The sequence below is a fragment of the Athalia rosae genome, chromosome 6, assembly GCF_917208135.1.
Source record: "Athalia rosae chromosome 6, iyAthRosa1.1, whole genome shotgun sequence".
Classification (NCBI taxonomy): Eukaryota; Metazoa; Arthropoda; class Insecta; order Hymenoptera; family Athaliidae; genus Athalia; species Athalia rosae.
This window is the reverse complement of record NC_064031.1, coordinates 11,285,884-11,297,968: the sequence shown is the minus strand read 5'-3', so window position 1 is coordinate 11,297,968 and position 12,085 is coordinate 11,285,884. Positions and strand designations below refer to the sequence as shown.

Here is a 12,085-nt window from a genome sequence, read left to right as displayed (position 1 = left end):
GTTACATCATATGACCGATTGTAAAGTTAGCTACGGAGAGCACATTCGCATCGTGTTATATTTTTTATGTATTTTCACGTATATATATATATATATATATATATGTGTACAAGCGTGTACACGCAGTGAGAACGAATTTACCAATACCAGCCTAGTTCCGTGGGAAAATTATTATACGCTTAGATATTTACACAGAGCGTCGCAAATTACTTATTCGAAAGATGCGTGCCTCGTAGCAACACACTAATTCTTAGATAATTAACAATTAATTGACTCAAACTACTGCTAGAACAATTCTGTACCTGTGTAAAACACAAAGTTGGTGCACGTACCCTACGCATATTACATGTATGCGCGCGTGTGTGTATATATATGTGTTGCGAAAATTTATGCAAGGCGTGTCTCACACAACTGAACTACATTTATAATATGACGTAATACTTGTATACGGTCGTAATACAGGTGAGCAAAATTTGGGCGAAGTTTGAGGTAATAAGGAACGAAAAAAATAAAACAAACGTCATTTCCTTGTTTCTCGTACCTACAACTGGTGAGTAGAATTTCACCGCGTCAATTTGTTTTTCGAAGATTACGGGTATCCGCAGTGTTTTCTCTCGGGTATATAATTATTATCTCACGGTGCTGAATTATTTATATTTGAAAATTTTAACAATGTAATAAGTGTCCTTTGGCTGTGTTAAATATAATGGAATTAAAATTTGAAGCTCGTTACGCGTTACCAAAATATGCGTCTTGATCGTTTCGCTCGTTTAACGAGTTAGCGAAATGCCAAGGACGGTTTTAAAAAAATTGTCATTTTTTTTAATACCCACGATTAGATTATCGAAATCCATCGGGATCGTTATACGTGTAATGCCTATTTTGTCAGAGGTGAGGATGATTATCCGTGAAGGGTTTTTACCTCCTTTGTTAATTACGATTTTTACGATTGTCGCTAATTAATGAAATCGGAGTCAGATCCGGAATGGTTTGAAAAAAAATTACGTAGTTACGCTAATTTGAACGATCCGCCGTGACGTTTTGAAAATTAATTATGACCTCCACGTGCGTTGCACGTGTTGATTAATTCTGACCCGTGTTCGACCGAGACCAATCGGCAAAATATGTGCCTTTCAGACCCTTGAAAGCTGGTGTACATCTAATCGGCGAAAGAACTTTCGCGAACCTCCGGAGTCCGAACTTCTTCGAGGGCGGTGTTTCGTAGCGGTGCGGTTATTGGCTGCGGCCGAGGTAAATTCGCCCGCGGTGAACCAGGTGTCAAGTTCTGGGAACAAGTACTAATTCATTCCTACCGATGCTGAAAAATTCAAAGCAGAAACTGGAAACTGTTTCACATCAGCTTTCACCGATGTTCAAGATTAAAAAATTACGTCCTCGGATCTACGGTGTCGTGATTTATTTATCGCAGCTGAAAAATAGATCCGAATCTCGCGGCACGAGCCGTTTATTATTCAACGTTGTATAATTGGGCCTACCATGAAATGGAGAAATTTGAGAAGCGCTCATTAGACTGTACAGGTATGTGGGCATATTATAAAATCTTACGTACGGAATCATTTACATTAAATTTGCAATTGAATTAACGAGAATTTACATATTTCTTACTCATTGTTTTTGGTGTTCGTTGCACGCGTGTAATGGTCGTCCAATCATTCTTATACCGATCCGAATCGTATCGAACGATGAGAAAGCTCGTCGAATTTTTGGTCACCTAGACTCTACAACTGACGAATTCCGGAGGGTCAAAGTAGAGCGGTTGGCAGCTTTCGCATGTCCGGTCAATCAGGATCAGAGGTACCATTGAAGATGAATGCTTTTCGAAGCTCGTTCGATTCGATTAGCTACAATAAGTAATAATATATCCGATTAAACTGACTGGAGGCATTTTTTTTCATGGAATCTATTCATCGAAAAAAGCTCCCGCTAGCGACTTCGTCTTCGACATTTTGCCTCCATTTTGGAGAACTTTATTTCAAAATTCGTTCCCCGCAACTGCTTTTTTGTTCTAAAACTGTGAACACCGCCGTCCGTGACTTAATCCCGTACGTGTACGTACACGTTTGTACGCATACGTGCGTACTTTAGGGTTACATCAATCTAATCGCGAAATGGAAGCAGATGTAATTCGGTATAACGGTAGGAAAATTTTGTCTGGTAAACCACAATGACCTAATGCTGTTGTCGAGCGAACTATGTACGAATACCGTACACACGCATTCTCCGCCACTAATCTAGTGGATATGTATGCGCGTAGGGTTGCGTTGCCCGCTTACACGCGCATAGCCAATGAGCGACACTTTGATATACGAGGCGTTAATTAATTAACGCCAGAAATTCCGAACATTTCGAACGAACGGATTCCGCACGCACCATCCCCCTGCGCTCGCTGTCCGTCGGTCAAGCGTTTTCTCGGCTGTTCGAGGAGAGAAAATAAAGAAAGAGAAGAAAAGAAAAGACACGCAAATTGAAAAAAACAAAGGATATTCGCGGACGAACGGAGACGTACGCGGTGATTAATCGCAGGGATGGGATAAAAATTGAATCAACTTTCTCGATTGCAACACAATTTTTATAATAATGCTCGAGATCGGTCTATAAAGCCCGCGATTTTATGCGGTACGTACAATTTGCCCGGTGTGTGTTTCACGTGCTGTGTAGGTATATACAGAGTATAACTATTACGCGGGAGAGCTGGTAATTAACCGACTTTCGTACACGTAATAAATTAAGCCGTTCAAGTTAAGCCGGAACCATCTCCTTTACACCTCGAAAAGTTCCCCATCCGCCGGCTCCTCCATAGCGCTGCCGCTATAACGCAAAGCAACGAGGGGGAAAGCGGCGGCGCGGCGGCACCAGCAGTTGCTTCGAGCTTCGAGGTCTGCCTTTACTTCGGAGCGTACGGTATCCGACCATCTCGTGCGTTGCAGTAGTACTTCCTCTTCAAGAAACAACCGCGGAATCGATACGACGAATCAAAGGTCAAAGTTCGTCGTCGATACGGATCCTTTCCAGATCACCCGTACGCATCGATTGTCCCGGATCGGTGTACTCTCTTACATAAATTTTAATGGACCCACGACGAATGGGATGTACGTGTACCGTCTCATTGCATAAATCTAAGCTCGTGTAACGCTCCTTTATGAATCGGCGTACCTGTGCGTACGCATATTCCGAAGTTATCGGGGAACATTGATCGGCGACAACCGATAGGAAAGATTTATCGATCGCGTGGTACGGAACTGTGAGCTGAATTGTCGGATATCTTCTTTTTTTTTTTTCTCTCTCTCGTCTTTTCGATTTTCGCAGTTGAATCGAAATTAACGTGAAACACGAAGATATGTCGTGAGCTTCGAACATGCGACTGTCGATTTATTAATTTCGGTGGAACTCGACGAGGATGCTAGAATGATCGCCGTATCGAAAGACAGATTTTTCAATCCATCCGAAACGAATTTTTGGAGTTCAACTTACCGTGGGTAAAACCGTCGGAATGAAGGATCGACGTATCAAGTTACTCTTCTCAAAAGTCGTAGGACGGTAGGATCATCTGACAAGATAAAAATGAAACGGGTAATGCGGAGTATCGATTGGTCGGCTTGGAGTAATTAGAAAATATATTGTTAAGGTACGATATTATAAATAAAGGTACAAAAGTATTTGTATGTATTCATATCAAGGTACTGTAGCATTTTCATAAATAAGTTCACCTATGCCGCGGCTCGACAGTTCTACTTTGGAGAGAGGTGAGTTTACCGAGGGAAAAAGAATGGGAGGGAAATAAAAGTGAGGTGGAAAAGTCGGAGGTTGTTTGTTGAAGAAAATGAAGGATCTTAAAATGTTGGGAGACCGAGCGGCCGAGAGAATTCATTTTCATTCCCCTGTTATGGTGCTGAGGGGCGTACGTACGTATACATATACATATATATAACTATATACCCTATAAGGTATATAGCTCGTAAGATCAGCCTCACGAATTATACGCCGTGCAATTAAAACTTTTGAATACCGGTTCACAGTTTACAAATTGAATAACTTCGAGCCAGCTTAGACAAACTGGGAAACCTACTTAACTAATAATAATTAACGAACAAAGTTGAGCTTCAATTATTATACTGGATAATTGTTGCACTCGGTTGCATTGTTTGAAAACCTAGCGTTTCTCAATTTCGTACCAATGCAGCAAACTATCAGACTTGCGAACTGAAACAGCAATTATCACAATACTTAATTGCCCCATTATCGTCTCGTCTCTACGTAAATATAATTATAGGCGACGGAAGATTGCCCCGATATATGTATGATACGTAACCGCAATCGTCCCCCGATACGCCCGGCATGTTGAAATTGACAAACTCGTCTATCTTGCCACATGATCTTTGCGCAGCGGGCTCCGCACTCTCAATGGGGTGTGCTCAGTTGATACGAAACCTTGGCGTGGTATCCTCCCTCGTCCACGTGATATTTGACGTTCTGAACTCTTCCGTCTGGCAAGAGTACGTGGTACCTTCCGTTCGTCACGACTCCGTCGCGGGCCTCTTCGTGGCCGAAGTCATTTCCACTCCCGTAATCCCTCACGTGATACCCGAAGTTATATTTGGCAGCGTAACCCTCCTGAAAATGAAGAGAAACAAAAAAAAAAAAAAAAAAAAAAAACAATGAAATGGAATATCGGAAAGCTCTTTTTCCGATCATCCGGAGTGTGAGCGGAAAAAAATCTCCACCGTAAAATCTTAGGGCGGATTCGAGAGGATTTCCATTGCGAGGAAGTCTGGGGGGTTTCCGATTTGTTTGAAAATTGTTTCGGCATATGTAATATACTCACGCCATGATTACGAGCTTCTTCGTTTTTATGGTTGTACGGTCCCCGATTCTCGTTGTCAGCGTTCGTAACTTGCGTCAATTGGACGTTCCGCGCTGCACCGCCCCAAACGATCGGTGGCCGATTCTCGACCGTCGGTCCCTGATCGGTGCCGCCATTTTGCTGCGTTCCCTCCTGACTTTCCTCGACGATCGGTATGGTCGCCGAATCGCCCTCCCCGAGTCCTTTGTCTCCGCCGTCCCCCGCGTTTATCAATATTTCCAAATTCTTGTGGTCGAAGGGATTCGCGTTGATTCCAGGAGGCGCGAAACCCTGTCCCTGATCGGGGAATTCAAACGATCCGTCAACGATTCCATGGTTGATATCCACCGGCGGAATCGGCGTGACGAAAGCCTGGCTCAGAGCCACAGAATCTCGAATGTCCTGTCGAGAAATTTCCGGAGCTACCGACGGTGTTGGTGATGGATCTCTGACGTGTTCGTTGCCCAGGATCAGATTCAAACCTTGGAGTTGTTCGGCCGGCGTCTGTCCCAGCAATGCCGATAGCGCGTCGACCGTTTTTTGTTCGGTTACGAAGGGCGTGGGCTCGATTTTCGTCTCGTACACGATCCTGGGGGGCGCGTACGCGACCTGTTCCGGCGCTATGGGTTTGAAGTTTTTCGTTGCCGGTGGAACCTTGTCGAATACTCCGGTCAACGCGTGCAATTCGGACGGGCCGAATTGGTACAGGGCACGCGATAAGTCGACGTGCAGGGCCCGCGGTTCTTGCCCCGAGTTTCCGTAAGCCAGAGAAGCGGCGGCGTTTATCTGCGAAGGATTCAACGGGGAAAACTGTGCAACCTGGTTACCACCTGTTTTCCGTCGATTCGAGGCGGACGACCGCGACTTGGAATCCCTGGTATCGTACTGCCGCCGGTTTTTGAACTGCTGGCGAGTCCGAGCGCTTCTTGCCGCGGCCGACGGTGAATTTTTTCCAAAGTTTTTATCGTTCCCATCCGCCCCGAGGATCCTCCCGATCGCCCCTTCGCCACGGCTGCGTCTCTTCGCCACCAAATGTTGCGCCCGGGTCGGTCTCATGTTGGTAGATTGTTGATGCGCGTAGACCGAGGCGATCGAACTCTTCCTTTCACGTTTCACCGGTGTCTGGTCTTCCGCGGTCTCGATTTCCGGCGGTGGACTATTATTTTCCCCGTTCAAAGTCAAGTCCCGCTTTCTCAGTTTATTCACAATCGATTCCAAGGACATTGAGGCCGCGATCTTTTTCACCTCCATATCGGCGTTCTCACGCTCTTCGGACTTTGGATCCTCCCTCGAAGATGACGTTTCATTTTTCGGTGTCGATATTTTTTCCAATGTTGTCTCCGACGTCGAATTACCGTCAAGGTGTTGATCGCCGTCCCGATTAACTTGGGCGGTTTCGACGCACGGCGTTGAAGTTTTTTCAAGCGGTTGAGGCAGCTCTTCCTCGCGGTGTTCTGCATAATCGAGTATCTCGGCGCTACGATTTCCGCTGTTGGGTTCATTAGTGACTCCCTGATTAGAAGGTGCAGGGTGTACGATCACCTGTACCGTGGCTAGCTCTCCGCGACGGTTGTCCGTAGAGTCCTGAATTGCGGGCAAACCGCCAACGTAGTCTTCGCTTCGGAATAACGCCAGGAAACACACCATTACCTGCAACAACAATCATTATCCTTAATTGATTGGGCATAGGCAACCGACCGCGAGAGCGACCCGCCGCAGTTACGTTGCAGCACTTCAGTTGCAGCGCATCGTTCCATAGGTATAACAAGAGGCAAGTTCGCGCTCGAGTCAATTAAATCTCGACGAGACTGGAAAATTTATTATTCCAGCGGAGTAACGTTTCCCATAAACCGCGTACTCTACCTATGATCACAGCTGACAATCTGCCTTTCAATTTTTACCCCCAACCGAACAAACTCTTCTCGTTCGATCCCGACGCATCGATTCGAACGCTGACCCAGGTCGGAAATTCGCGGAGAAACTTTTGCCGGTTTAGGTAAAACGCGTCGAAATTCTATCCGGATAAAGTGACCGGTGGTTTCGTCGAGTTGATTCCTACGCTACGGATCGTCGAGATTAATAAGCCAAATCGAGTAGAATCACGAAGATTATAATCGTTTTATTGGCAGTGATCGCTTCGTTAGTCGTGTCAGTTTTCCCCAATTTTCTTCGAAAATTATTATCCGGAGAACAAAAAAACGCCGATACATCGACGCCGATCACGTCGTTTCGGTCGTGCGGTTGATAAAATTTCACCGTTTTCCAGATACTCGTCGTGTCTGAGAGAAATGAAAAATTTCGTCGGTATAAATCGTGGGCATCGCTCGGCAAAAGTGGAGCGAATATATCAAGGTGTCCGACTATTCACTCGGTATTTCGAGTGAACCAGTTCGCCGTTTCGGGTAGGGAAGCGAGGTCGCTATCCGCGGGAATAGAATCGTCGCCGGGGACGCGCGTTAATAACATACGTCGGGGGGGGATGGCGAGCAGCTGATACGGAAAGAAGAAGAGGGAGGTCGGGTCGCCGGGGTAGCGACTCGGCGTTCGGGTGAAGAAATATTGCAAAAACGAACGGTGAACTCGGTTATAATTTATAACTAATTATATTCCGTACACCGTTAGGTCTCTTTGTAGAATAATTTAATTACTTCGGTAGCTCACTCTGATAAGCTATTGTTTTACGAGTTATTAGAGTACAATGCCGTTTAATTGTCGCCTCCAACGTTCTGATACAGTATAGGTATATAACCCGTTCTCCTACCCCTTCGTTCTCCTCGTCCATCCCGAGCTCCGAATATATCATTCGTCGCCTTTGTTGTCTCTGTGATTCCTCGACATTACTCATTATAATATCTGATTCTAAAAGAATTCACAATCACGGGCTTCCTTAACCGAGTTTTTTTTCTCCCTTTTCTCTTCCCTTTAAAAATATTCTTCGGTGGGCATTCGAAATGAATAATGACGTTACAGCGTTCGGAGGCCTTGGTATAGGTTTGTAGACCGTATATTCGCGTTACGCGGGTGATTATGATAATACAAAAAATAACGTACACAATCGAGTGTGTGGGATAATGAAAAAACGATCGAAGAGGAATAAAAAAAAACAAAACTTCACAAACAGTTTCAAACGGTTTGAATACCGTTGTACATATAAAATGCACGTGGTTGTATACGTGTACGAGCGTCACAGGATGAACTGAATAATCAATTAATTGAATTCATCGAATCCGCAGCAGCAGTAGCAGCAGCAGCAGCTGGTAACCAACGCGCAACGGTACAGAGCGCGCGTTTTCTCCCCTCCGGTTCAAACGGGAGGGCTAATTACGAATCGATCTGAACTTCAAACTGGGTATACCGAATTTCGCGGAGTCTGCAAAACAAGCCGGGTACCGCTGGCTTTTGCGGTGGTACGGCAGCACATAACAATTTGTTTTATCGCGAATCACCTGCGTATCGGATAAAACATGCGAACATCGGTCAAAATACAGTCGCAACTCCGTATCGATGGTGAATTACGGCGATAGATTTACCCGTATCCAAAATGGTTCGTATTGCGAATTAATTTCCATTCATTCGAACATCGCCGTCTCGGTGTGCATCCGCACCGGGCGGCTGTATTACGGGCACACGAATGAGGTACATAAGCAGCTGGTGAAATTTGCCGTTCCGAGTTAAGGTTGGAGAGACAGTTGCCGAAACCCTTGGTTCGGGTAGCGACTATATATATGAACGTGGTTGCTAAAACAACGGTCCAATTTACGGTGTACCTATACGGTGCAGGAGAATCGCGGTGTGCAAAACCGCGACTTCAGCCATGACAACGAGGTCAGCGTACAACCGTATATTCCTTACTGCAGAAGAAACACACAACCGTAATACGGTGTACCCGGTAGCCCCGTGTACACGTGTACGTGTGCCGAAGCGTCGAGTCGACTTCGGTAAAATCGTGTCGCCCGCAGGAAGGAATTTCATTATTTTACTCGGAAGCCCGAGAAGTGAAATTCCTGACCGGAACTACAGATTGTAATAGCAGACGATGAAGAACCGTCGTAGATCTACCGATGGAGGAGTGCGTACCGTGGTAAGGAATCGAGGGAAACGAAGGAGAGCGAAAAAATTCTGCACTTCTTTTCATCTCTCCCGACCTACGCCGAACATACATTTCGAATGGTCCCTCATCCACATCTGTGATTGTCAATTAATGTAGACGTCGTAAATTACGCAACCGCACGTTCGCTGCGTCGGATCTGTGTCGGTCGCGCGTATGATATGCGTGCGTGAAAATAAGTGAAATTCGAAAAACTGGGTTCGCACGCTCGTTGTTACGACGGCAGAAGACATAAAATTTAATCGTCTTTTTAACAGTCTCCTAAGCACAGGGGACCAGATTCGAATATTTTGTTTAACTCGCGTGCGTTTTGTCGCGACATGGCATCTGTCTATAGCTCCGGTATTTCGATATACCTACTCTCCTTGAATTCACGTTTTAATTGTACGTTGGTCGAACAATTAACAAAAAAATAAAGTAAAATAAATAATATTTTATCGACGCCGCGTCCCAATTATTCCGGGTAATTTCACAGCAATTAACTGTATTCATTAAATTAATGTCAATGGCATACGCAATACACAATGAGAAATTTTACAGATAGAACCCCAACGATTTGGCAATTTATTTGCTTTATATATATTGTGTAAATTATTTTCGTACACAACCGACGGCATTTGTTCAGATTTTATTTTAATTATTCTTTGTTTTTTCACATCGGTGATTCACCAAAGGCCAATTCACCTTCGATTCACAGTCGACGATGTTCGACCGACGATTCGAATCTTACCTTAAAAATTAACATCGTGACAAAGGACTCGATTTCAACTCGGGGAAGACAAACGCCTCGATGATGCTTCGCACGTCAGATGATTATCGGATACGATATCCGTTGGGTGGACAGAAAAATTTATCTTCAAGAACACCGCGTTCAACGTTCTACGACACACCGTTAATTCTACGAGCGAAATGTGCGGTGAATTCAGTTTAGTCGGACACTCGAATCACTTTTGAGGTTTTATAATTCTCCTCTCGAGGTCTAAGTACCGGTTGTGTTTTGAGTCAAGGTGAAGATGAAACTGTCGAGTGTTTGTGCGGTAAAAATTTGTGCATCTGCGTTCAGCGTCGCGGTGTGAATTTTTACTTTCATCCCGGCGTGGCGGCGGTATCGCGCTTTCGATTCGCCGATTCGAACAATTACCGGGTTCCTCACTGGCCGCGACTCCCGCTTTCACGTCACGTGATCGAATAAAATTGTCCCCCATTGGCCCTCGGTGTACTCGGTGAAAGAGAAGACACCGCCGAAGATGTGTGGACCCGACGATATCGGTACGTCGCCGATGTAAGGTCACGGTGAACGTCGAGAGAGAATTTCTCTTTCTTAAAACCGATTCGAAAAAAGGTTCGAGACCTTGGATGCCGCGCGAAGAAACTCAACCTGAAATGGAACCGCCGGTAGTAACTCTACAAACTCCGGCACTACCACCATCGGCGAGGAACCTTCGTTAATATTTATGACCGTGTTACTCGGGTTATTTGCAATTGTAATAACCGGTAATGGATGCGAGTTATGCTTATATAAGGTTGCTGACTTTGGAGGTTCTAACAGCCGTCGACTGGCTCGTTCCGTTTATTCTTGACTCCCTTACACCGACAGCCTTTAAAACATCCGCTCACCCTAATCCCTGGCAGCGTCGCCGTCCCGTCCCTACTGATCTTCGTATACCTGCCCGTTATCAAGGGCTAATTGTTACGTGAAACAAATTGAAATGTATAATGATGTTCCATTTTATTCTCTTTCATCGTCTTTTTTTCTCCCCTTTAGTAACGAAAGCCTCCTTTCAAACGTCATTGAGATGCACGTGTATACCGTCGTTCTGAATTTGGTGATAACGGTAATTGATTTCACCTACTATCTATGGCACCGCGGGGTGTTCGAATAATTTTTTCTACCCCTGATATCAAATTTAATTCGTCGTTTGGAAAAATTTCTGACTACTTGTCGACGTATTTGTAGTAACGAGAATATACTAAATCATTTTTCAACCCTACGGATGTAATTTCTGCTATTTTTCATTCATTTTTTACTTTTTTTTTTTTTTTATATAAATTCCATTATTATTTACGTATCGAAAATGTATCGAGACGTTAATAATCCATTGGAGTTGTGTGTTTGGGGTTGGAATGAAATTTTCATTTCATCTATACTGTTTCAATCGATAGCCACACCGATTTTCATTATCGAACCAATCGACTGTTTTAAATCTATTAATTACTCTTTCCTTAAAAAATATCGAGTCAGCTACGCGCTTCACATCGTTTTTTTTTCCTTTTTGTTTTTTTGTTCTTTCGTTATTGGAATGAACTCGAGGTTTGAATTATAAATTTTCACACGGGTTACATTTATAACTTTTAACTAATTAAAATTCTACGCCAATTTGAACATTGGAACGGCCTACCTATGCGCCGCTTTTTATAGGTATTATTAACAGTCGATGGAATCCTGAGTCGAAACTATAGAATTTTTTACTGTCAAGTAGCTAGCTTCAGGGTAATTAAAGATTCGAATAAACTGACTCGATTGGCAATCAGAAGACCATAATTAACCATCACCCTTTCCCCGTTCGTTCGTTTGTTTCGAGCCATTTGATCTGCCGTAAAAATTTACGTTACTCCGTATTTCACCAAATTGGAAGAAAATGAAATACTTGAAAAATAAAATCAAGAAGATCTGATTCGGTCTACTTTTCTTTCGAGCTTTTGCGTTTCGCCCATTCTTTGGCGAATCGATTTCTTTAATTCAGCCTGCAGCGGCATGCGCCGCTTGAAAAGAAGAAAGATATCCTATAGCTAGTCCGCGAACGGAGCCGAGAACTGAATGTCGAAAGATTTCATTGTGAGTTCCGACCGGACAAGAACAAAAGAACTATGTTATCGGAAACCAATATCAATAGGTAATAGATAATGGAGGTATATTACGCGCGGGGTTAGTAGCGCGGATGTATTTTTTGAAAGTGCGGAATGTCTCGCTTGTTCTTCCGCATTTTTTTTCCAAACTTTTCATCCCTTCTCTCCTCCATTATCGTCGGTCGGTCAATTGTGAACACCGATAAATATTTATACATCCGCATACCTCTATGGAGCGCGACGATGTCATGGACTCGTTATTAAATTTT

At 44.1% G+C, this 12,085-nt stretch overlaps 1 protein-coding gene across 1 annotated transcript; it reads right to left on the bottom strand.

Moving 5' to 3' along the window:
- Positions 1 to 3,617: 3,617 nt before the first annotated feature.
- LOC125501364 lies at positions 3,618 to 10,015 on the bottom strand. The gene is made up of 3 exons (XM_048656863.1): positions 9,700 to 10,015; positions 4,844 to 6,511; positions 3,618 to 4,632 (listed from the first exon to the last, which is right to left on the bottom strand). Exons 1-3 carry the CDS (start codon positions 9,712 to 9,714, stop codon positions 4,420 to 4,422), a joined length of 1,896 nt encoding a protein of 631 aa, XP_048512820.1. The 5' UTR covers positions 9,715 to 10,015; the 3' UTR covers positions 3,618 to 4,419.
- Positions 10,016 to 12,085: the final 2,070 nt, after the last annotated feature.